Source organism: Corapipo altera, unplaced genomic scaffold, assembly GCF_003945725.1.
Source record: "Corapipo altera isolate COAL_440 unplaced genomic scaffold, ASM394572v1 58, whole genome shotgun sequence".
Lineage (NCBI taxonomy): Eukaryota > Metazoa > Chordata > Aves > Passeriformes > Pipridae > Corapipo > Corapipo altera.
The window spans coordinates 3,558,389-3,583,484 of NW_020884898.1; the positions used below are offsets into that span (position 1 = coordinate 3,558,389).

The window sequence follows — 25,096 nt, forward strand, 5'->3', positions numbered from 1 at the left end:
TTTGCTGACTTAAAACTAGTTTTTCTTTCAAACAGGAAATGTGAACATGAATTACTTTGCAGTTACACTTATTCTTTGGTACCAACTTGAGACTGGAAAGTTCAAGTGGTCTGTGGAATTGAGCATTTCTTCTCTCTCATCAGTATTTCTGTGGATTCCACTGGATGTTTATTAGAAGTTACCTCATTTATGTTGCTCTGGGATTTTTTTATCTGTAAATTGCTTGCATGACCTTTCCATTGTATAATAAATTATTTCTGTACTCTATTATTTCTGAAAGAAGCGACCTGTTTTGAAATGGGGGGATCCATATCCTACTTAGCTAGTTAGGCAAACAAAGAGTTACAGTGATGGTAGCTTTTCCTCCCAACCTTCTTTGATCACAGATCAGCTGGCTCCAACTTCAAGCAGTGTGGCAAAGGGGAAATAAGAGAAGCCCCAGGTGTGTGGTGGGGAGAGCAGCATGCTATTCAGTTATGTTTAAGAAGTGAGGGTTGTTTAGGGTTTTGCTAGTAGGTCTGTCAGAAAGTGTTTGTGTCGCAGCATCATGCTACGGGCTCTCCCCTCCAGCCGGACTTCTGTGTACAGCATTCCAGCTCCAGACACTGAGCGGACTGCAGGGCAGGTAAGAGGCACCAGCTAAGCTTTATAGTAGGAACATAGTAAATGATCTCCTTGTCCACTCTGGTGTGCACTGACCTCTGTTCTTCATAAATTGCTCTTAACGAAGGTGTTAATCATTTCCCCATGCACACATTTCCATAGATTGAAATGCACTAAGCAAGCAAACAGCCAAAAAATCTGAGTTTCATGCATGATGTAGCTGATAACGTGAAAGATATTATCTCAATTTTAATGTCTTTAAAACTAAAGAGTAAATATACTAAAATGTAATAGCTCTTCTTTGTTGCCTTACTAATTGATGCCTTCCCATGTCATTCTCTAGGAAAGTCCACATGTTTGCTACTACCCATCCTACCAAGATGGCTTGTGTCAAAAGTATCATGTCTTCAAAAGGATGAAGTTGTCTTTCTGGAGGAGAGAGCTTCTAGGAATATTATCTGTAGTTTCTTTAACAGTTACAGTAATCGTGCTAGTCCTGCACTATTCTTTCTGTAAGTGTTACCCATCCCATCCAGACCATGCTGGGTTCACATTTTGCACTGTGAAAAGCTCTGCACTAAGCAGCTGAGCACATAATGTGCACCTAAGCTACTTGGCTTTCCCTTCTCCTTAATGTCTTTGCTAAGTGTTGTGCATTTTGTTCCTTTACAAGTGAATAGTTGCACAAGAATATTGAAGGTATGCATTTTATCTCAATTTCTTGACTCTGTTTGTGAATACCATCATTATTATAACTGTCATCTTTCCCAAGAACCAACAGGAATTAGATGTCTATCTTCTATTCCTCTTTTCCAAAAAACAGGACAGGTACCTAACTTACATATATACCTTCCCAAATCTCAACATATAGCCATTAAAACCATACCTCTTCAGGAGATTAGCACTGCAAAAAAGGGAAGCTTAACAATTAAATCTTCCTAGTAAAAATGCCTGTCTGAACCTGTACCTCATTTCTCTCCTTTCCTGCTGGGCATTACTCTGTCAGTGAGAGTGATTCAGCATTCTGGCTATTACTGCATGTTTCTCCTAAGAATTAATACCTACAGGCACCAAGGACAAATACATGCTTCTGCAAGCCTCTTGTTCTGGAAGTTTTTCTATAATGTTATTAGGTGTGCTAATTTTTTTAATCCTTTTTTTTTTTCCTCAGCTCCAGCTTTCTCTTTCATTTATATTGGTGGAAGCCTAGAAATTCCCAATTTGACTTACACAAATGACCTCAATGATCCAACATCACAGAAATTCCTCCTGCAAGCAGAAGCAATCCAAAATTATGTAAGTTCCCACATAAATAGAGCAATAATTTATAAATATTTTTACAGAATCAGACTGGGACTGAGGAGGGGATTCCGGGTAGTCGTAACTGGTTTTTTTCCTTCAAAATTGCAAGTTTAAAGCTAGCGAGTGCCTTGGCAGTTTTCAGATTTTGAAACGTAGCTAGACAGATGGGGCTGTGAGTCTTATAGTAAGGAAAATGTTCTCTAGGTAATAAACCTGTGGGTTTCAAGATTATGGAAAAAATACTCAAAGGAAAGAGGAGAGTGTTTTTGTTTTACTTCATTCAAACTCTCTTCCTTCTACATTTTTCCCTTTATTTTTTTAATTATATCTCCAATTCAGTGCTTGACTTTTTGTTTTTCTTTATCACTCACAACAATGCTTTCTTTCTTGCACTTCTTATGAGTTTCTATTTGTGAGATCAATACTGTTTCCTAGGTACGCGTGAACAGCAGCCTTAAACACAAAGCAGTTCTCTGTTAGCCTGTATTTCCCAGAAGAGCTAATCTAGTGCCTCAAAACTGCTTTGTGCACCGCCAATACAAATTGTTTATGCCCAGATTACGTGGCAGAAATTTAAAGACTGAAACAAAAATATAAATGTATTACTAAAGTCTTGTTTTTCATGGCTAGTTCAATGGTCTTGAAATGTGATGTGACTTGGAAGCAATTTTTTATTTTAGTGGAATTTAATGCAAAATTATGAGGCTTATTTGATACATTTTGTGAAAGTGATGGACAGTGCTTTTGATATGTGTAGGGGTGTAAGGAAGAGGAAAGGAAGAAAAAGACAAATGCTTTATAACATAAGAGATTATATTGGCACTAAAATATAATGCTTTGCATTTTCTTTTACCACCATTTGATTGTCAGTTGGCAGAAACATATGAGTCTTCCTTCTTGGGAAAGTACTACTTGAAGTCTGTAGTGGCTGCTTTCAGGTAGGTACTGTTTCAACATGTGGTACAAATTTAAAATACTCAGCTGTGTTTCTCTTTTTTTTTTTTTCCATGCATTTTAAATGAGTTACCTGGAGGAACATACAGATCTCTGTAAGAGAATTAAAAATGTAGAAATGCACTTAAGTATATTTGAGTTAAGCTAATAGAGTGATTTCTGTCTTGCCCTGTAGAATCGGTGAGAGAAATGAAGTCTAATTAATTGTTCCTTGTTTTATGGATTGTTTTATAGTCTATTCATCTGTTTCTAATTTTTGAAAAAACAATCTGGTACTTGCAGAATGTTATTTTGGTTTTGTCTATTCAAATGAAGTTCCTTTTTTACCTATCAAAACAAAAATTAAATGTGTAATTTTGGGCAAGACATTCTGCTTAAGCTCCTTGTGAGAAGGATAAATACACTGAGCAGATGGCTACTACTATCCTGGTAGTTTCTGAAAACTCTGAAAGGTCAGTCCACAGGCCATTTTGAAAGGAGGAGTGTGATGGATTGTCTCTTTGAATCACTGAGGTCATACTTTCTATATGTACACATAAAGATTGTTTCTTTCAGCAACAATTGTATGAAATGTTGTATCAAAGTATGGGCATAAAATTGTGTTGTCATATGGTGCTAATCTCAGATTAAAAAAAAGTACAATGTTTCTGGAGCTGTAACATGATCTTAAAAGTGTATAATTATACAGCAGGGAAGGAAACATCTGATTCCATAAAAATTATTGCAAGGATTTTGTGAGGTGTAGTTTTCAGTGTTAGTGTGTAACCTTTTAAGCAGCATATTTTCGAAGTATTTCTACTGTATAGCAAAAGCAATTGTTAAACAAGAGAACTTTTTGCCACTGTGTTCAGCTGCAACTCTTTGCACAGCAGTTCAACTGGCTATGAAACTGTGCCAACCAAAAATGTAGACCAGAGGAAATCACATCCAAAATAGTAATTACAGTGTATTTATGATGCACTTTTTTCCTTTCACAGTGAAGGGGAATTTGGACTTCGAGCTTACTACTGGAATACACTCTGGGCACCACAAGACATAGTTGCTTCTCTTAAGAAATTAACCCCAGTGGAACAAAAAGAAATGTGTAGTAAACAAGCAGCTCACTTGTTCAGTTCTTCTGGGGAGGAAGATTTTGATCTTGTTACAATGGAGCTTTTTGGTAACAATGTACCTGTCGTTTAATTCCTATTCTGTCTATTTTTCTTTCTCCAGTTTGTGTCTTTGACTTGTGTAGCTGATAGTTAATAAATTTCAGTTTCAGATTCCACAGAATATGATGTGATGCTAAAATCAGGTAATTATGCTTCAATCCCAACTGATACCACTGGGCAGGGGGGGGAATCCCGTAACAGAAAAATGGCAGCTTGCCATTTATATCTGTAGGACCTACGAACTAAACCAAACTAGGGAATCTCCCTGGCTTGTGTTCCAAATAGAGGCTGGATGAAAATACCTTACAGCTTTTATTCTGATGTTCTGACTAAAATGGTTGAAATTTAATAGTTCCCACTGCATTGCAATGAGCTGTAGTTCCTATCCTTGACATCTTTAAAAAAAAACCAACAAACACCTATACAAAATTATATATCACTTACTTATCTTGTGATTAGATAGTTTTGTAGTGATCAGTAAGACAGTGTAGAGCTCTAATTCACTTTGCTTGATTTCTCCACATCAAGCACACCTTGAGACTGGCTTTGTGAACTTAGTGTTCTCATTGCATGGAGAGGGGCAAAGAGAAAATGATGCAGGAAGCAGTAGGTGTGAAACAGAGATCATAGCAATTGCAGCCAAATCACCTCCTGCTTGTGGAGCGTGTGATGAGCTGGTGGTGGTGAGGCTTGTCCAGAGCTGGAGAAGGTGATGTAGTCTGGTAGGGAAAAGAGAATAGAGTTGAAAAGGGAAGGGCAAAAAGGGATTAGAGTAGTCAAGAAGTGTGGGAAGGTGATTGTTTCTACCTTGTTTGAAATTTTATCCAAGAACTTAATTTATCTTTCAACTTAACAGTTTTTCAGCCACTGATCTAGCTTCTTTTGTATAGCAGTATCCTTTGACCTGTATGCCAAGCCAGGTAACAACAGGACTCTAACTCTGATGAATCCCAAAAAGTCTTTTTATCAATGGAGGCTGCGAGTTCCTTCTAACTATGTGGTGAGACTGGTAGTTATCACTTTGCATGGTGTCACTCCAGAGAGCTGTGCATCACACCACTTATCAGCATATGATTTCCTTCTTCCACTGCAAAACAAGATCATTACCAGGTATGATAGAGACAGCAAAGATGTTTTATTGAGCTGTACAGAAACTCTCTGAAACTGTACCAAATTGATAAAATGTAAGGCTCCAAATACAACTTAATTAAAAATATTGTATAAGGCAATGAAAAGACCTCCTACAAAAGCTGGAAGGGAGCCATAAGCACCTATAAGTGCAGTTCTCTGCTCCTCATTGGACTAAAGCTAAACCATATGACTAAGAGCCCTGTCCAGATGCTTCTTGAACTCTGACAGGCTTGGTGCCATGACCCCTTCCCTAGGGAACCTGCTATAAATTTCTGTGAGGCTTATTCTATTTTATGACTAATTTTTAATGGATTTGATTTCATGCAGTTACTCTCACAACTCAAAAAGATACAGACTTTTTATAGTATTGTATTCTATCACTTTTAGAAAATACATGTTTTATAGTAGTCCAGTTGCAGGGATTGTGCCTATGGAAGGCTCCATCCTCAGTCACCATGTAGTCCATTTGCATAAGTAAGATATATGATATTTAAACTTGAGTGGCCATGCCCACTTTTCAGAGTCAAATTTCACGTATGGACACAATTGAATCTGTCTTCGTCAAAAAAAAATAAACAAGTTTAAGAATCTGAGATTCAAAAAGGGAATTTTTAAAAAGTTTTTTGTAAGAACATTCAGGAAGAGGCTAACTGAGCATGAAGATTCAGTAGGAATCTGAAATGCCCTTCTGTAGTAGTGCTTTAACTTACTTGAGTAGGTAGTCCTCTTCAGTTCTGTTAGCAGACTTATTTCTCTCTTCATGCAACAAAACGTAACAGCTTGCTATTGTTGGCATGGAGTGAACACATGGTTTTTGTAAGGACTTACTCTGAGACTGTAGCCTAGGAAGGAGAATCCTGTTCCAGATGCTGGGCTGCATCTGTTCTGCTGTTGATTATGGATTATTGCTGCAACTGTTACTCCACTGTGCATTATTAGCAATGGCTGAGATTTTTAGGAAACACAAATGTAGAGCTGTCCATGAGCATGGAAGCGCCTGGAAAACGGCAAAACTGACACAGGGGTGTGATGTAACATATTCAGAGAACATTGATGCAGCGAGCTGTAAGGCAAAGTTCAAGAATGTGCATTAGTGCCTGTCTATCAAAGAACCAAAACAGAATTTTGTGACCGAAATTATGCTAAATGATACCTCAACAAAAGCTGACTTTTTTTGGTTGCTTTTCTTGCCACCATAGAAAATGTGTGGGTTTGCATATGTCTATTAGTTTTCTACTGGAGCCAAAAGCAGCTAGTGGCTGCTTAAGACAGACATAATAGAACTAATAATAATATGTCCAATGGCCATGGCAGCCAGTAACTATGATATTTATAGCCATTATTCCCTAATGTTTAGTTCTAGGGTCACACATGGTGACTAAAACAGTTCTCACCAGTTTCTGTAAATTGTGGTAGTACAACTGTTCAGTGACAAGTACTAAAGAAGTGAGCAAGCTGCGATGGTGAGGTGTACTGTAAGAATAAGCATCTCATGTGAACAACTCTTCTCATAGCTTGCCCTGCTACTCTGATGATACTGTGACAAAAGGCACAGCTAGAAGATAAGCCAGGCTGTCAACTGGGTTGATCAAGATGCTGAAAGATTTCCATGTTTCAGTGCAGATAGGACTCAAATAGTTATTTTATAAAGGTTTTGTCAGCTATTATGATAAAACAGATTTAATAATGTCTGCAAGAGAGGCAGATCTAGTGTCTCACATGAAATGGGAACCAGGAATAGCCTGCTGGAAAGCAAAAGACAACTACTTTCAGTTTAAGATTCAAAAATTTTATTTTAATGCTGCCAATGTGGATATTGGTGACAGTGGCAGGGCTGTGGTGCAAAGACTCTGTTACTGAGAGGTCTTGTCTTAATTGCTTTCATTTGCTGTGCAAGGAAAAGAGAAAACTGCTAGAAATTTTTAGCACGGATTTATCAATTAATGAAAAGAAATCCAAAATATGCTGTGGATTTCAAAACGGAATAAACATAAGAGTGAATTTACAGATCCAAGAGATAGAATCTCAAATTCCAAATAGAAGTAAGTTTTCAAGTTTCAAGTAGAAGATCAGTAAGAATTAATAGTTTCCATGCATAGACCTTCACATTTTGTGTAATAGCTCTTGTGACACGAAACTAAAGTGAATGTTAATAGATTGAAAATGTTTGGGCTTATCTGTTGCGTAGATGCTTCTCAACACTGCTGCGCTGGCACTTGTTGTCTTTTCAGACCTAACCTCTATTACCCAGTGCCCCTACCACTACTGAAATAACATGATCTGGCACTCCCTCTCTGAAGCTTGTGCAGGCCTGAAAACTCTGGGGCACTTGTTAAGCAAGAACAAGGGTGATTTTTCACCCTGAGTGACTAAGCCTCAGTGATGGGAAACTCTAGCGTCTTGTGTGCTGTCAGCTGGGTGGAAGAATAAAAGGGAAGTGGTAGCCAAAGGAATGCTTCACAAACGCAGATGACTGGATCAGTGTTATTTCTGCCTGGTTTCTCAGCAAAGATAACTGGAATTCGGGATTTTTTTAATGCATTTTTCTGTGTACTATTCCAGATGGTGTGGACCTGGGGCCTGGGCTCCTTCTGTTGTACGTTTAACTTCGTCTAGTAACGTAATGTTGCTTACCTTCTCACTGGACCAAAGAGAAGGAAGCAGCATATTAAAAGCTCACTTTCAAGCCATTCCTAAAATCAGTAAGTAATTAATAGAAACAAACATCTAATGTATTCCTGGTTTTGCCTCTAAAAAAGTTGATATTGCTTTGAACATACTTGTGGGAGGGAATGTTGGCATACAAGTCAGGGCATTATCATTCTGACCCACTTTGAAAAAAGTTTGAGAACTGAACAAAGAATAGAAGAATCCTTTGGTCTGAGATATTTTTTTGTCTTCTGATAACTACTCAAGCCATACTTGCCAGACATTGGTCTTGCTACATGGAAAACACTGGGCAGTGGCAGCAGAGCAGCCAACCAAATAGCCCTACAGACCCTATATGTCTAGGCAAGGCTGGATAGTTCCAGTCAAAGAACAGCACTTTTATCAGTTTTGGCAATCTATCCCCAACCTGTAGAATGTGTGTTTAAAGAAAATGGAAAACAAGACCAAACAGTTCTAATACATCCTTGTTCCTTTACTGAAAGTACTGTTCAATGTAGTTAAATGTACAAGAAAAGTGTCTCAAGACCTATGAAGTATATTCCGAACCTATGGGGTACTAATGAATTTTGCATGAGTTCCGGATGATTAGTGAAATATTATGAGTAATGATAAACTGTAGTACTGTAGAGGAGATGAAGGGGCTTCACCAGGTCAAGTTTAGTGACACTAATTTGGTAAAACCTAAGTGAAAGAATTTTGACAATTAAGCAAGTGACTATTTTCAAACTTGTGGAACAAATCACAGGGGATAAACTTTTCCAAATCTTACACACTTGAGCTTGTGTCTTTGTGGATGCTGCTTAGGCAAATACCTATCCCATGCACATTACTAACCAGAATGGCTTAATTTTTCTGAAGATTAGCATTCCAAATAATATTTAGATTGGGGTTTGCTACAAAATATTGTTATTTTCAAAATTGTCTTCATTTCTGTTATATTCGTATTTGCATTTATGATGTTATCTAAAGGGAACTAAAAGCACTGAAGACTGGATATCTAGGAGAGTCCTTGGTAGAAAATAAAACCTCAAAAATACTGTTCAAATGTGGCATGAATTTTCAGATTGAGAACTGACACACAAACTTCCTGGTTTACGTGAAATTAAACAGAGGTTTCACTTCATTGGGCTTATTGCTTTTTAATTTTTGATAATGCCTACAGAAAGGTCAGAAGCACATTGGAAGGGGGAGGTTTGTTGCATCCACATTTAGTTGCTTCTTCCACCTACCATGAAAGAACATTTTTTAAAAATTTCGGTCAAAGGTGTTTTGTACTTACCCTTAGCTGTAATTTAATAAGAGAAATCCAGTGTGACGGAGAGGTGGAAGTTGAGTGATTTCCTGTTAATACAGGCAAAATGTGAGTTTAATACTGTCACAACCCATTCTTCTAAGTCAGTACATAGAGAAGGGTCCTAAAAAGTGAAGTAGCCTCTGCCCTTTAACCTGGCTGAGATAACAGTGTTCCTTGCTGATACATTTCTCTCCCAGTGTGTGGTGGTCATTACATTTCCTGGAATGGGACACTGAGTTCCCCTTATTACCCAAGTTACTACCCACCAAACATTGACTGCAACTGGATCATCAAAGTAAGTTCCGGGATCTCTTTTGAGTACCAATGACTTTGTTTTATGTTAATTAGACAAAAAATTGGGAGAAATTACTTTTGATGTGGGTGGAACAGAGAGAAGACTTAGTGGGACTACTGCACCTGACTTCTTTTCAGGCACCCATTTCTTTCCTGTCCAATGTACAGGTGCCAGCTATGGGAGGGAAACATTGCCAGCTTCTAAAAGTTTGAGTATTATTCATGACAAAACCAAATTAATGGGTAAGACAACAACACCTACCAGCCAGAGAATAATAATAATAATAAAGCACTTTTCTTCTATGTCAGAAAGAAAAAATGGTCATATAAATCATGCTTCATATGGTGGATACCACACTGTATTTCCCTGAATTCTGCAGAAACAGGATCTTCTCTGGCTCAGAAGTTAGCTCTGAATGTCCAGCAAGTCCTTTGGCAGGACTTAAAATCTGCCCATGATTTTTACCAACTCCCCAGTGTGTTTGTCTGTTGCTCCACTAAGCATTTAAGTACTTTTTTACTTTCCCTGGTAAAGGAAGCTTTTCACATATATAACTTGGTAACAGTCTCTACCTTTCTTGTGCTCAATGAAAATTATTAGCAGCTTGTAGCATAAAACTCTCATCTCTGTTCACGAAAGGAATGGGAACACATGGCAGTACAAACATAGGATGAACTTCTGATACAGTGCTTTATGCTGACTGCAGAAATGCTCACACTCCTTTATTTGGCACAGTCTGGCCAAAATTTGGTCTAAAAAGATTTCTATAGTTTTTTAAATCAGCAAAGTTTTTTTGGTTCTTCGAAGGCACTAATTTGCACAATAGAAATGCAGTACTTTCAATCTAATAATATGTATACAAAGATTTGCCATCTTGGCAGCACAGGCCTTTTTCACCTTTTGAACATGTATGTCAGGGTATTTATCCTTTGCTTTTTAGGCACCATTGCCTGGCTACAAGCTGTCACTAAAAATCCTTGTAATACAAATTCAAGAGAAGTCTTCAGGGTCCAGTAAATGTGATAAAGACTGGTTAGAAATTGATGGAGTTAGGTGAGTAAAGACACTATTTTCTGAGGTATTAATTTGCATTTCAATGTGCTGCACAATGTACTGTACTTAAGAAAAAAATGCTTCACCACTTATAGTGCAGAAAAATACATTTCAACAAAAAATTGGCATGCTTCCAAAGAACTTCAGCAGCAGAATGTTCTTAATCCTGCCCTAGTATTAAACATTTGTCATTACATTAATTTAGGCATCCTGGTTTTTCTACAGGCACTTACTTACACTTTTGTTCCCCTTAAAAGCAATAATGTAGAAAACTACAGGATTTTATGCAGCTGCAGATGAACTGTAAGTTCCTGGTAGTGGTCTTGATGTGGGTGAAGAGCTTGCGTCCATCAGAACTTTCATTTTCTGTACCACTTACTCTTTAGTGACTGTAATTGTTACACTAACGCTAAAAAACCCCACTATTCTGAGTAATTTGCCTCTTGGAAGGTGCATATTATAATAGGCAACACCTATTGGATTTGGTTGTATGATTTAATCCTTCACTGGATTTGCAGCTCTTGGATTTGCAAACCTAAATGGGAAATCTGGAATCAAACATGCTTGAAGCAGTTTATATTTTTAAGGCAGATCCTGACATGGATCATCTTGCTGTATTTTTTTTCAAAGTCTATTAGTTCCAGAAAAGTTGTGGAGTGGAAGGCATTTGTAAATAGGCTTTCCAATGCTTCTGTCGGGCTGTTTTTAACACCAAAATATAACTGATCTTTACTGCATTGTCTTAAAAGCTTTTTGGTGTCATTACCTTTCGGTAAAAGTAGATGTAGCTGGGTGGTAATGGTCTGTTTGGTTAGAAATTAATAATTCTCACTTTTGCCTTGCTAGATACTGTAAAGCTCCTTCAGAAAACAACAGAAACAGGGAATATGGCTATTCTGTTGCAATCAATTTCCATTCTGATGAACTGGTCACCCACAGAGGGTTTTATATTGAATATAAAGCCTTCAGTCACACAGACCGTAAGTTATTGAGCACATACTTTAATTTTTAAGGACAAACCTTTGAGAAACCATGCTTGACAGGCCAACCACATACAAATCAACCTGCCTTTTATTCTTAACCTAATTTCAAGAGATAAATGTTTAAAATATGATTCTGTCTTTAACTGAACAAATAAATGTACACATTTAGAATAAGATGCTTTAAGAAACTTATTTTCTAGATTTTATCAATAATTATGTAAAATAGGTAGTAAAAAAATAAATTTCTGTGGATCTAATTATATAGCACATTGCTAATACCTTAAAATAGCCAAGCTGCAACATGAAAATAGTATGGCAGAGAGCCTCTAAGCATGACTCCTCTGCCAGCAGAAGTTAACCATGAATACTTTGACTTCTCTCTACATTCACAACTCAACTTGCTCTAAATTAGTTTCCAGGTTTAGGCAAACACTTTAGATTTTCGCTGACAGTTGAAGAGGACCCCTTGCTAGCAGATGTTGCAGAAATATGACTGAGTTTCTTATAGCCCTCTCCTGATTCCCTAGTCGATGCACTTCTGGATCAGTGTTAGGTCTTGGGGGGCTTCTGAGGGTGAAACAGGAATTTTCAGGGGATACACATATCTACATGAGATATTTCTTAGAAAAGATGGAATGTCTTATTTTTTCTATGCCTTTTATTTCCTTTACCCAATTAACATCTAGGTAACTAAAGTTCTCTGCAATTTCAAGATATCAGATGAGTGTTTGAAACCTCTTCAGATCCTCAGCTTGCTTGACCAAATGTAGTTCAGTGTTGACACAGAAGCATTTATGTATTAAGGTCTCTGATAAAGATTCTTGTTTCATGCCTTTCGTTATAAACAGGTGTTAGGTTTTATGGTTGGTCATTCTACAGGACTAACACAATTTTTAGGGATTTCTTCTTCCACTTGTGTGTGTCTCTTTGTACTAGAAAAAGTTACAGACTATATCATGTGCTATGGTTACTCCAGTCACTGCCTCAAAAACGGGCTAAAGATGAGTCTAAGCCTACGAACACATTTTTTAACAGAGAAAATCCCCAGTCTGTATTAGAATCATAGAATATGCTGAGTTGGAAGGGACCTACCAGGATCATCAAGTCCAACTCCTGGCCTTGCACAGGACACCCCAAGAATCACACCATGTGCCTGAGGGCATTGTCTAAACGCCTCACAGCACCTCTGTCAGGCTTGGTGCTGTGACCACTTCCTGGGGAGCCTGTTCCAGTCCCCAGCCACCCTCTGGGTGAAGAACCTTTTCCTGATATCCAACGTAAACCTCCTCTGACTCAGCTTCAGGCCATTCCTTTGGGCTCTGTCACAGAGAAGAGATCAGTGCCTGTCTCTCCTCTTCCTGTCAGGAGGAAGTTGTAACTGTAGTGAGGTCTCCCCTCAGTCTCCCCTTCTCCAGGCTGAACAGACCAAGCTGCTCCTCATATGGCTCTTCCTCCAGACCCTTCACTATCTTCATTGCCCTCCTTTGAACACTCTCTAGTAGTTTAATGTCTCTTTTATATTGTGGTGCCCAAAACTGCACACAATATTCAAGGTGAGGCCACCCCAGTGCAGAGCAGAGTGGGACAATCCCCTCCTTTGACCAACTGGTGATGCTTTGCCTGATGCCCCCCAGGACATGGTTGGCCCTCTTGGCTGCCAGGACACTGCTGACTAATATGCAACTTACCATTGACCAAGAACCCCAGATCCCTTTCTGTGGCACTGCTCTCCAGTTTCTTGTTCTCTAGTCTATACACACAACCAGGGTTGCCCCATCCCAAGTGCAGAATCCAACCCTTTCCCTTGTTAAACTTCACATGGCTGGTGATTGCCCAGTCCTCTAATTTGTCGGGGTCTAGTACTATCTGTGTGCTCTGCTTCTAGCACTGAGGAGCAAGCAGATGGCTCAAAGTTATTTAATCAAGTCTTAGTCATGATCACAAGGATCTGTATTAAGACTCAGCAGGCGGGGTAAAAGAGCTGTGATGTGTCAGTATCAAGTCATTACAGTAATTTGTGGAAGACCATCTGAGAGCGCAGCATGTATTGAGAGCACTGGTTTTCTAGGTCAGATGTACCTGTAGAAGTAAGAAAAAGGGGGGATAAAAATTCGTGTCCTGTATCTGTAGTACCTGCAGTCACCCACCTCGGATTAGTTTCTTTCCATTGTTGGGTACCCATTAAAACACAGTTATTAAAAATCACAGGCACTGCTCTGAGTTGACCTGGAAAACAAATGCCAGCCATCATCTAAATAACTTTGGGAGTGATGAAGAGAAAATGGAAACACTGCTGGCTACCAAGTGTGTGCTTTCCTCCCACTGACATCACATGCAAAGCAATGAAGAGGACTAAATTACCCCAGATTGGAACTGATAAGACAACTGTGGGACAAATATGTTTGGTCCTTCAATCTGATGTAGCTCTTAATTTGCTTATGGTGCTATATGAGAAAAAAGTTTCATTTGACTTGGGCAGAAAGAAGAGAACTTTTGACTACTTGTTCTTCCACAGAAAATTTTCTTTCCTGGCACATCTGAAAAAGTGGAAGACAACAATCATTTTTATATTTATTGCAAACGAACAACTGACTCATCTATACTAGTTGGTAGTTTAAGTGAATGTGAAAGAAATTCTTGGAGAAAGGCTGAGATTAGTTTTGGGAAAGGTTTGATAAGGCACTTATTCACATAAGACCTTCAGATGAACGTAGTAACACAGGTTAGTTTCTGCAGCATTTTAATATCAGGAAATATTTATCTATAATATTAAAGAGAATGTCTAGTTTTGATTTCTTTATTTTCCTTCTCCTTAGATGCTCCTGTGTAGAATACATTCCCTTAACAAATTAAACAAGTGTTTGCTATCAGTACTTGTTATGTGTCTGTGCTGAATCACTTTCAACCCTCAGAGTGAGGCAGTTAATGTGAGATTAATTTGCTAATTTCCATTTAGATGAATATTGATTAATTTGATCCAGACTGATTGATAAAAATCGTTGACAGGTTGTGCCAAGTAAGATATTGTTTCCTTTTTCAACATTCAATTTAATTTATAAATGACACTAGCTTCAATATGTAACAGCCATTTTAGTATTTCTGCATGGTGTAGTCCTGCATTAATGCATTTAGACTATAAAAGTGTTTCTAGTGCCATTGATTTCTTATTTTTCTAGCTTGTCCTTAGATATGCAGATAGAACATGCATTCCTTCAAGCAATCTCTCTGAAGACTGGAAAGGCTGCTCAAATGGCAGTGATGAACTAGATTGTGATAGAGCAATTATTTCTTGTTTGTTGTCCTCTTTAAAGAGTTTGTTCCACGAAGTTTAGAGGCTGTCTGAAGTTCTCTAAAATACTGGTGGTGATCTTTAAGATCACATGAGGGATGTGGGTGAAGATATAAAAGTCTGGAGAAGAGGCTGTGTAATGCATCTCTTTAAAGAGTGGGAGAACAAAAAAATCAAGAGGAAATTTTACACCAACCTTTATAAGTTAATCTTCCAAAGGAAAAAAAAAATAGCACAACAAATAAACTATTTGTAAACAGTGAAAATATTAAAAACCAGCATGTAGTTTTAAAATATTGTTTTAATTCCCCACTGTGAGAGGATAAATAGAGGAGAAGCTGTACTTTCACGCTGTCTTGTGTGACAAGCTTGTCAGTAAGTGAAGAAAACACAGTAAGGAAAAAATACAGAAAACTGTTTCCAGAGAACAAATGGCCAAGAGTAATTACCAAAGTGAAAGGATATTTTCATTGTCATTCTGCCAATATCTGTTATGGAATGTCACATAATTTTTGTTCATGATCTAAATGATAGACTAGAGTAGATGCTTATGATATAGGGAAAGTGCTACACAATAGAAAGAGGGATGTATTTATAAACGCTCCTGAGATGCTGGAGAACATATATGTAGAAAAATAAAGACACGATCTGAACATAGGGAACCAAATAGACAAGTGGATTGCCTATGTTGCTTTTTTGCTAAAAATAGCTGGGGGGGTAACAGTTGCTCAAAAGATGACTTGTGAGTCAAAGTCATAAAGTATTCTTTGTGTGTTTTGTGTGTACTTGGTGTTTTGTTGTTTGGTTGTCTTCTTTTGTTGGGGGGGGGGGGGATTTAAGCATCACACTAGGATATAAAGTGGGAGTTTGAAAATATCTTCCCAGTCACTGGTGGGAAAGCCTCAGCTAGAGTATTGTGTCCAAATTGGGCACTGCACATCAAAGAAGATAAGGAACACTGAAGAGATGCTGGAAAGACTGACCAGAAGGTAGCACAAGGTCAGAGAGCACAGCACAAGTTAGGTAATGAAACAAGTCTCTCTGTCACTGGATGCTCTCAAAACCATGGTAGATTAATGTCTGACAGAGATAGCACAGCAACATCGAGGTGACCTCTGATAGGGTTTGTAGCTTGTGGAATTATAAAGCATTTACAGACCTTTCTTCTTCAGGTTGTAATCCAGAATGGTTGAACTGTGGTGACAGAAAGTGTAAGCATCAGTATAAGTCATGTAAAGAAGATGACAGCTGTGGGGAGGACAGTGATGAAAACAACTGCTGTAAGTATATATTTTTAGCTACCTTCTGAAAGATGGTGGAAGGCAGAAGCGGGAATATGCTTATTTTAATGGATAAATGTGTTATTTCTAAATTAATTTTTTTCATGGCACAAAGTTTCATAATTGTGAAAATAAAACATGCAGAGTTTAACTAGTTCTTGGGGGAGTCTAGACAATTAATGAAGCAAAATCCAAGATAATAGTCATTTTAGAAAGATGAACAAACCACGTTTGCTGGTGATCCTGTTGGAAGAGCACTTTTTCCCCAGGTTCTGCCAGATCTGTACAAAATAATGTAAGGGAGAGAGATATGGTAGGTTGGGGACTGTTGCCACATTCATGGTCTTTTTACTGTAGATCCACAATGGTTACAGACATTGCCGGTACTACCAATGTCTCCCTAATGACTTGCTGCATTTTTCCATTATAGTTCTTGGCTTGCTTTGAATCTTAGGTCCTTGAGGTAGCCAGGAGTATGTCTTCGTTTGCTGAAAAAAACCTCCTTCCCACTGTTGAGAGGTGTAAGCAACTGGTAACAAGAACAATAGTGATGGAAGCCTATTGCTGAGATGTGTCAGGGTTCTCACATAGTAAACTTTGATAGTCCTTAGAAAAAATTTATTGGTGAGAGGTATAAAGTTCTTCCACAATTCTCTCTATTTCACTTAAAAATGCAAAGGTGCTGTGAAGATTTATAATTCATAATGCCAGTAGTGCTGGTGAAGGTAAAAGAATGGATCTGACAAGCCTAGCTGATTCAGTTTAGAGTTAAGTAAAATGGTGGTGAAGACAGTTGGATGCTTTTATGTCTTTTTCCTCATGGATAGTGAAGACTGAAATGAGTGTGATCATTATTCAGAGTAAAACATTCCACTGTACCTTCTCCATAGAGGGACCAGTCTACACCAGTACAGGCTGTGCCTTCCAGCAGACTGGAATGTGTAGTTTTGAACAACTACTTGAACATGCAAGGTTTTTTTGTAATAATTTGAAAGCCTGACTCCAAACCTGTGACACTATCTTCTCTCTCTTATTTCAGCCTACAAAAGTTGCTCCCCTTATGCATACAAATGCCTCAATGGAGAGTGCTTGCTGAAACCAAATCCTGAGTGTGATGGGAAGAGAGACTGTGCAGATGGATCTGATGAAATGAACTGTGGTGTGGTAACATTTATGTAAAAATTAGTTTATGACTTGGGAAACTGAGTCAGGAATTTGTGTTACAGTCAAGCACTATTGGATAAAGAATTGATTAAATCAAATGGAAGTTAAAAAAAAAATAATTCCCCGCAATATCTGTATGAAAACGTACATCTTGAATTTTGCATGGTTTCTTTTAAATCCACTCATCCGTTCTGTGTGTGACGACTTATTTCAAGCAATGAACACTTCCAGGAGTATTTGGAAGGTCTTAGCGCTTGTTGCAGCTGAATAAAATGCAGTCTAAGTGCTGTGTTTGGAAGGAGGGAAAAATGTGCAAATATATTCAAGTGAACTTTCAGAAACAACCCAGCTTAGATTTGTGCCTAAATGTCTTTTTGAAATTTTAACCTCTTTAGAAAGCTACAAGGGAGGATAAGCAATGATTGGCTTATATCTCACCTGCCCATTGAGTGAGAAGGAGCAAGTACTCACCTTTTTACAAATTGCACAGTAAGAAAATACTCTTTTTTTTCCAACAGCTTTGTGGTCTGCAGATAAAAGTTTGTGTTAAGCATGGCAAAGTGAAATGACCTTGTGGGCTTTGTTACTATTGTATTCAATGATTTCTGTTAGCTTGTGGAAGACACCAGATTAAGAAAAACAGAATCGTTGGAGGTGAAGATGCAAGATCTGGAAAGTGGCCTTGGCAAGCAAGTTTACAGATGGGAGCACAAGGTCATGTATGTGGTGCATCTGTTATTTCCAACAGGTGGCTCATATCTGCTGCCCACTGCTTCCTGGATTCTGATTCTGTGAGGTATGAAGAAATTATATTTTCTCAGAGTATGTACAGTTTAATAACCTTACAGTGTTGCTTTCAAAAGTCTGCAGTAGCTATTCCTTGTCTAGAGAAGTTGATTAAGGTTTTAATTCTGTGACATATCAGTACATCAACACTCAGTATTGTATTCTGCTGGCTTCAAAAATCTGAAGTATTCAAAGTTACTCCTTTGTTTCTATTGTCAGTCAATCCTGCAAGGTAAAACACTGTTTTGTTAGATTTAGGGTAAACACCCTTTTTTTAATTCTTTCTTTTTTTTTTTTCTTAAGGCAGTGATTTTCTGAATAGAATCTGCGGCCTTTTCTCTCCAGAAAAGTTCCTATTTATTGAGTGTAAAACTCACTGATGTTCAGTTTAGGCAGTGCAAATTGAAAAGACATACCTCCTACATGCAACAAGGAGGAATTAGAATTTAATAATATGCTTTTCTGACTCCCAAAGCATGGTGCATTGCATGGAATTGATCTTAAAGCTCTAGGAAATTAATTGTTTTCAAAATAGCAAGTAAAAACATTACTTAATGTTTTAGGAGGCAGAGATTATAGTACATCTATCTTCTGAAGTACTATTCTACTCTATTCACTTCGGTTTTGATTAATCTCATCCAATACCAAAAAGTAGTTAAAATGGAGTGAACTAACACTACATTACTTTCCAATGGGATCTTCTAAAACATTTTCTTTACAGATACTCTGTTCCTTTGGGATGGAGAGCATATATGGGCTTACGCACTATTAATGGAAAGAGCAATCGTGTAGCTATGAGATCAATCAAAAGGATTATTGTCCACCCACAGTATGACCAATCTATCTCAGATTATGACATTGCCCTGTTGGAAATGGAGATGCCTGTATTCTTCAGTGAGCTGGTACAGCCCATTTGTTTACCCAGCACCTCTAGAGTATTTCTTTATGGAACTGTCTGCTATGTAACTGGCTGGGGAGCCATAAAAGAAAATAGTATGTTCATTTCTTGGATATACTTCTGGCAAGTTTGGCTTAGTTTTAAACTCTAACAATGAAATATTTATACTTGTAAGCAAAAAAAACCCTAATTGTGGTTTACTTAGTGAGTCTATAAAAAGCTAGAAAAAAATCTCCTTAGCTGCAGTCTGTGAATTCTGAATGTTTGCTTGGGTGGCAGGTGATAAGTGACAAAATGCACAGTCAGGTGTCACAGATCATTGAAAACCAAATTACCACAGATTTACAAAAATGTACCTGTGCTCATGGCTTTTTTTATCTGGTGAATAGGTATTTTGCATGTAAAGTAAACAGTGACTTGTAGCTATTGCAGAGAAAGAATTTGTCTCTATATCTACATTTGTGACAATAGGGGGCCATGAACAGCAGTAATTGCAAAAATATGGAGGGTTTTTTGTTTTCTGTCTCTCAACTAAAGGCAGTTTAATGTATGCCCCATGAAGAGTTTTGCCTCTGTGCTTGAAATAGCATGCTGCAGGAAGGAGGCAGAAAAAAAGCAAATTGAATTGGAGAGGGGAGGTGGGGGAGCCCATGGGATCTCGGCCCTGTCTCAGCATTAAACAGGAGCCAGCATTGAAACCTGGGCTTGGACAGCCCCTCAGCACTTCAGAGGTCCCCACAGTTGTGCTGAGACCTAGTTCCTCATGTTTGGTCAGAAGCCCCCAGGCTGTGTAGTTCTGGCTTACTTAATACGCCTTAAAAATAATTAAATCTCATTAATAACAGAACAACCTAATGAAGTGCAAAAGGCTTTACAATTGATGCCTTGATACAATGTCTTGCTTTTTATCAAAATTACGTGGGTAACATTCAAATTCAATATAATGATATGCAAAAGAAACATATTTTTCTATCTGTTTCACTCCGAACCCAACCTCAAAGCTGACTAAGCAAACAAACCAAAATCCTGTACTTCCTCTGATCATTCAAGTATCAAAGAGGTTATGTACACTCTTGGGCCAAAACATGACTCAGGATTTTTAGTTCACAACAACTTATGTCAATACTATAGAACAGAATTAAGTTCTTAGCATTATGTGTGACTTGCAGGCTGTTTTTTGTTGGGGTTTACTGGGTTTTTTTAAATTATTTGGTTTTTCCCCTTTAACTTTATTCCTCAGTTTAGAGAGGATTGAAAACAACATATTAATTTCATTTTGTAGGACTTGGACATTTTTTGGAGCACAACTATAGTGTGAATAACAACATATTGTCTTTGGACATAATTTCAAATGGCATTCAAAGATAGTTACTCTGTGTAGAGTCTTATTTTACAGTTTGCATGGTGCTTTTACTACTTTCTGGCAGAAAAGGCTCATTAGGATAAAGACTAGGGAAATGGAAAGATGGTGCATTGAGACCTCTGCGTCCAGAGGGTAGTGTGGACAACAACTTTTAAAAGGTGAAGGGAACAGAATTACTCTGCTGTCATTAGCTGGGTAGATTTAGAGCTTGAAGCAATTCTCTTTTGTTTTTATAAGTGATATCTCTATTAGAAATTTGTGCCACCTTAACCTCTGCAATACTATTTGTATTTTTTCCTAGGTCATTTTGCCAAAACACTGCAAGAAGCTCGAGTGAGAATAATTAACCAAAGTGTTTGCAACAAGCTGTATGATGATCTTATTACATCACGTATGCTCTGTGCTGGGAATCTTAATGGTGGCATTGATGCATGCCAGGTAATCTGTAACTTGTAGAAAAACTACAAAGAAATACTTGCTTTCATTAGAAAGCTGTTCAGAGTTGTGGGTTGTTTGTGTGGTTTTTCTTTTTTCCTTTTTTTTTTCTTTTTGTTTTTATTAGTAATAGAGAGAGAGAGATCTTGAGTGTGAGTGTATGGTTAACTTAAAATGACAACTAAAGGCTCTCCAAAACAAGGAAGGAAATTTGGCATAGATAATCTCTGACTCTTGAGAAATGTTGTTTTGCAAAGACAAAGGGCCAAATGTGTCGAGAATTGTTTTTCATCTTCTCTTATATGAAATATAACTGTAGAAGAAAAATATAAGGATAAAAGGAATGAAGTTAGGTCCATCTGTATTAATTTGTATTAATTTCTTTCTTTCTTTTTTAGTGTCTGGGTGTGTAATTGCTAAAATATTGTAACAGTATGATGAGTAATGTATTGTTATAGTTACAAAGAAATACAAACAGAAAAGCTAAGCTAGGTTTGGGAACTGTAGCTGCAATGTTCCCTTTTAATACAACTTTTGACTACATCACTGTATCGTAAGTTATATGACCTCACTTATTTATATGCACAATCAGAAACTGCTCTTTGGATGTACTTCAGTTGTCCTGACTCTGCTTTCTTTCTCCATCTGAGTTATTAGACTCGTTGTGTACTTTTTTTTGTATTTAAACTTACGATAAATATCAACTTCTGAAATTACAAACATGGTTTTTATACCAGTTCCTGTGTAAAGGGAGAGAAATGTGTTACTGATTTTTACACTGTGGCAATTTGATATAATATTTGTGTAATATATAAATTCTAGTATTTTAATGTAATAGGATAATTTTTGCAAGATTATAGCTCAAAATGGGTCAAGCTTCTTTATATGGAATAGACTATTTGCAGGATTTTTTTGCAGTCCCGAAGTTCTAATTCAATGAACTATTATTTTTGTTAACTTTATGTACAGTTTGTCTATAACCTTAGACCTTGGAATTGTTTTGTTAAAACATGTTGGTTTAGGAGTGCAATGTTCCTCCAAAGATGTATTGCTTAAGAAATGCCCTTGAATTTTCAGATGGACATTTTTAAGCAATTCAGCTATATATCATACTGGCTAGTTTCCAATACAATATGCTGTGTTTGAATCCTAGCATGCTGGCCCTCTGGGCCTCTAAGTTCTTGGCCTGGGTAGCATCTTTGCTATTTTTTTCTTTTCTGTCACTAGTATATTTCCTGTACAGTGCTAGAGAGAAATGACACTGGCAGTTCAGGAAACCCCCACAGCACCCTGAAACCCTCTTACTGTAGTTCCAGACTTGTGGTCATCCTGTTTTGTTCATTTCTTCCTGGACATGTAAGCTGTGCGTGTGTTGCACAAGTTATGTGAAGCTTCCAAACACTTTTCATCTTTAGAGGATCTGATACTTACAGTGAAAAATGAAACAATTATTCTTTCACACTGTTTTCTTAGCACTCCAGGATTTTCTTTGGTCTCAGTTTGTCTGTGTAGGATCTTTCCTCTCACCACCATCATACCGCCCTTTCAGTCTTTCACAACAGGCTGTGTAATCAGCTGGACTGTGTATCCTCCTTTCTCAAGTCACTTTGGGATCAGCCTCTTGGATCATTAAAATTGCTCATAGGACAGCAGCCTGAGAGAGAGGAAGAAGTGCTCTGTTGTCTTATCTCTAGATAATTTTGTTTGGTTGGATGATGAAGGCTTTTCTTTTATTACTCTTTTCTTGGTACATGGCTTTCTTCTGACCTTTTACATGTTTTAGCTCCGACTGGGGGCAGCAAACAAATCCCAGGGTCACTTTGAAGGCTGCTGACTGCCTTGTGTGCATAAAGAACAGCTGCAGAGGAGCTGCACTGTAGCTGCTCAGAGTTCTGTGAACAGACCAGTTCACAGAAGACATACAAGGTTAAAAACAATGAAGGACACAAAAGCATTGATGAGCCTGAATGCATTTGGATCCTGTGAACTGAACCAAATGGAATTTTTTATTTTCCCACATTGCTGAGCAGAGTTGCATGTTCCATTTGAGGACTGGGTTCTTATTTGCGTGTTCCTTAGTCTTTATTCCTTCCTTTCCATCTACAAATGTAGACACAATCTTGATTATGAAACTAATGATAATCCTTAATTGTGCCTGGTTTGTCTCAGGGGTGGGGATTTGGTTTAGATTGTTGGGGTTTGTTGTTGTTGTTTGTTTGGGGTGTTGTTTGTTTGTTTTTAATTGGGGATGTGTGGTATCTTTCTGCTCCGATTTAACACACAGCATGAGAATTCTGCCTTCAACCTGTGAACAATTTATGGTCAAATGGTAGCAGAATTCCACATTTCTGTCCCTATCATCATCTCTTCCCATTTGGGCTGTGTTGAGTTATGAATCCTGTAGTGGGAATTAACAAGGGGTACTTTTACAAACTACTTCTTGCCAGTGATTTATATTGCTTTGTGTGCTACTTCCACAAATTAAGATAACTGAAAAAATTTGGTGTCTAGCTGGGTACATTCTATCCAGAATTTAGACTCTAGTATTAAGTTTTAATTTGAGAAACAGAAAGGTAGGTATTTACTGTTCTTAAACAACCTAACTTTTGTTACATTGCTTTGTGTGTGTGTATACTAATGGCTGGACTCCCTTCATTTTAGGGAGATTCTGGAGGTCCCTTGGCCTGCACAGGGAAGGGAAATAGATGGTATCTTGCTGGCATTGTGAGCTGGGGTGAAGGATGTGCTCGGCGCAATCGTCCTGGTGTGTACACTAAGGTGACAGCACTTTATGACTGGATCCATCAGAACACAAACTGATCAGCCAAGGAGAAAATACACATCATCTCCATGTGAAAGGCACTTCCTCCTGTAGTCTATCTGATGGCATAACAGGGAAATGCCATTGTTCCTTTGTGAAAGAACATACCTTCTTAATGAAGAAACTATAATTTGTGGATCACCTAGAAATAACTGTTCAGATCCAGAGCAACTTCTCGTTCCTTATGTATTCATCTTCTTTATCCCCATTACCAGAAACAGCACTGCCTTAATAACAAAACAAAATGGATTAGAACCTGTAACAAAAATCCAGCCAAAACTCTCTTGTGCAAGTCTTTTCTTCTTCCATGTCTCTTGTTATCTCTATATATCTAAATGTTTCCACATACACATATCTGCATATTCATAGCCACATTCCATATATATTCAACTTATGTATATTGCCTTAGTGATGTTACAGGATTCTAAACATGAATGATTATTTCATATTTCTCAAAAATATAAATAATGTATAGTGTACAAAGCTTAGATTAATTCATTCTATAGTTATGCTCCCACTGCCCAACTATTACTTTCTGGGCCGTAACTTTTAGGTTCTCTCCTGTGTTTTCTTAAAAAATACAAGATATATTGCTCACAAACCTTGGGATGCAAGATATTTCTCTGAAAGAACTGGAAGAGGATGATGTCTAGGTAAATGGAAAGAATTAATCACTCTTAATTAATTAAACTACAAAATTCTAATGCTTTTTCTTACATTATCTTTACAATTTCAACATAACTGAAGGGTTTAATGTTTTCAGTTTGTTACAGGTGTATTTCCCCAGCTCCATCTCTGGCATGCATTGTGAATTTTAAGCATGGGTTCACTATTTTTTCTGATTTCCTTGGTCCACAGCAAGCAGAATTTCAGGTTCAGGAGTTTTGTTTTGTGTATCTTTCTGGGCTGTGCCCATGTGGCCACACTTTGTTGAAAGGGACATGAAAGGAAAATAGATTTATGTGATTGGATGCATCCTTGGGCTCAAAGAAAGTAGAAAAGGAAATGACAGCCACATTCCTTTAACCCTGTTAGTAACTCTAGTTTTGATAATTATAATCTCCTGATGAGCGGATCATCCCAAATCTAGCTGATTTAAGATTTCCAAAACTGCTTATGAGACTTAAGAATACTGGTATTTAGCTTAATAAAAGATTTATTTAGATGTCTTTAAGACCATGCAGGTGGTCTTTAAATTGTGCTCAATATTTGGGAGTGTTGAGCTTTCAACTTTAATGTGTTTAAAAAAGAAGCTGACAATTTGAATGCCTGTCATTGCTGTCCACAGAGCACACTTACTCTGCAGCACATAAACATGTGATCTTTAGTTTTAGACCCACCTTGGCAGCATGTGGGGAAAATGCTGGAATGAGCTACCACTGTAATCTGCATGCACTGAGGTATTTCTTTCTAACACTGATATTGCTTTTCCTTCCTTTCTCACTTTAGTGTTGGGCACCTTACCTTGGCTTCTGCCAAACTTACAACATAAGCTATACTCAAAGCCTATATTTTACGAGGTTATTATCTTTAATGACTAGTTGGTCATTCAGATCTTCCTTTTCAATAAACACATGCTAAAACTGCAAGTGGACATGTTTTATTTGTTTGTGCCTCTGAAACC

At 37.7% G+C, this 25,096-nt stretch overlaps 1 protein-coding gene across 1 annotated transcript; it reads left to right on the forward strand.

Annotated features, from left to right (window-relative positions):
• The first annotated feature begins 547 nt into the window (after positions 1 to 547).
• On the forward strand, positions 548 to 24,988 carry LOC113949707 (transmembrane protease serine 6-like). The gene is made up of 17 exons (XM_027648636.1): positions 548 to 625; positions 947 to 1,115; positions 1,775 to 1,899; positions 2,776 to 2,843; positions 3,837 to 4,018; positions 4,115 to 4,153; positions 4,904 to 5,120; positions 7,704 to 7,843; positions 9,303 to 9,400; positions 10,341 to 10,453; positions 11,300 to 11,433; positions 15,898 to 16,005; positions 17,045 to 17,164; positions 17,782 to 17,965; positions 18,677 to 18,948; positions 20,518 to 20,654; positions 23,313 to 24,988. Exons 1-17 carry the CDS (start codon positions 548 to 550, stop codon positions 23,469 to 23,471), a joined length of 2,343 nt encoding a protein of 780 aa, XP_027504437.1. The 3' UTR covers positions 23,472 to 24,988.
• The last annotated feature ends 108 nt before the right edge of the window (positions 24,989 to 25,096 follow it).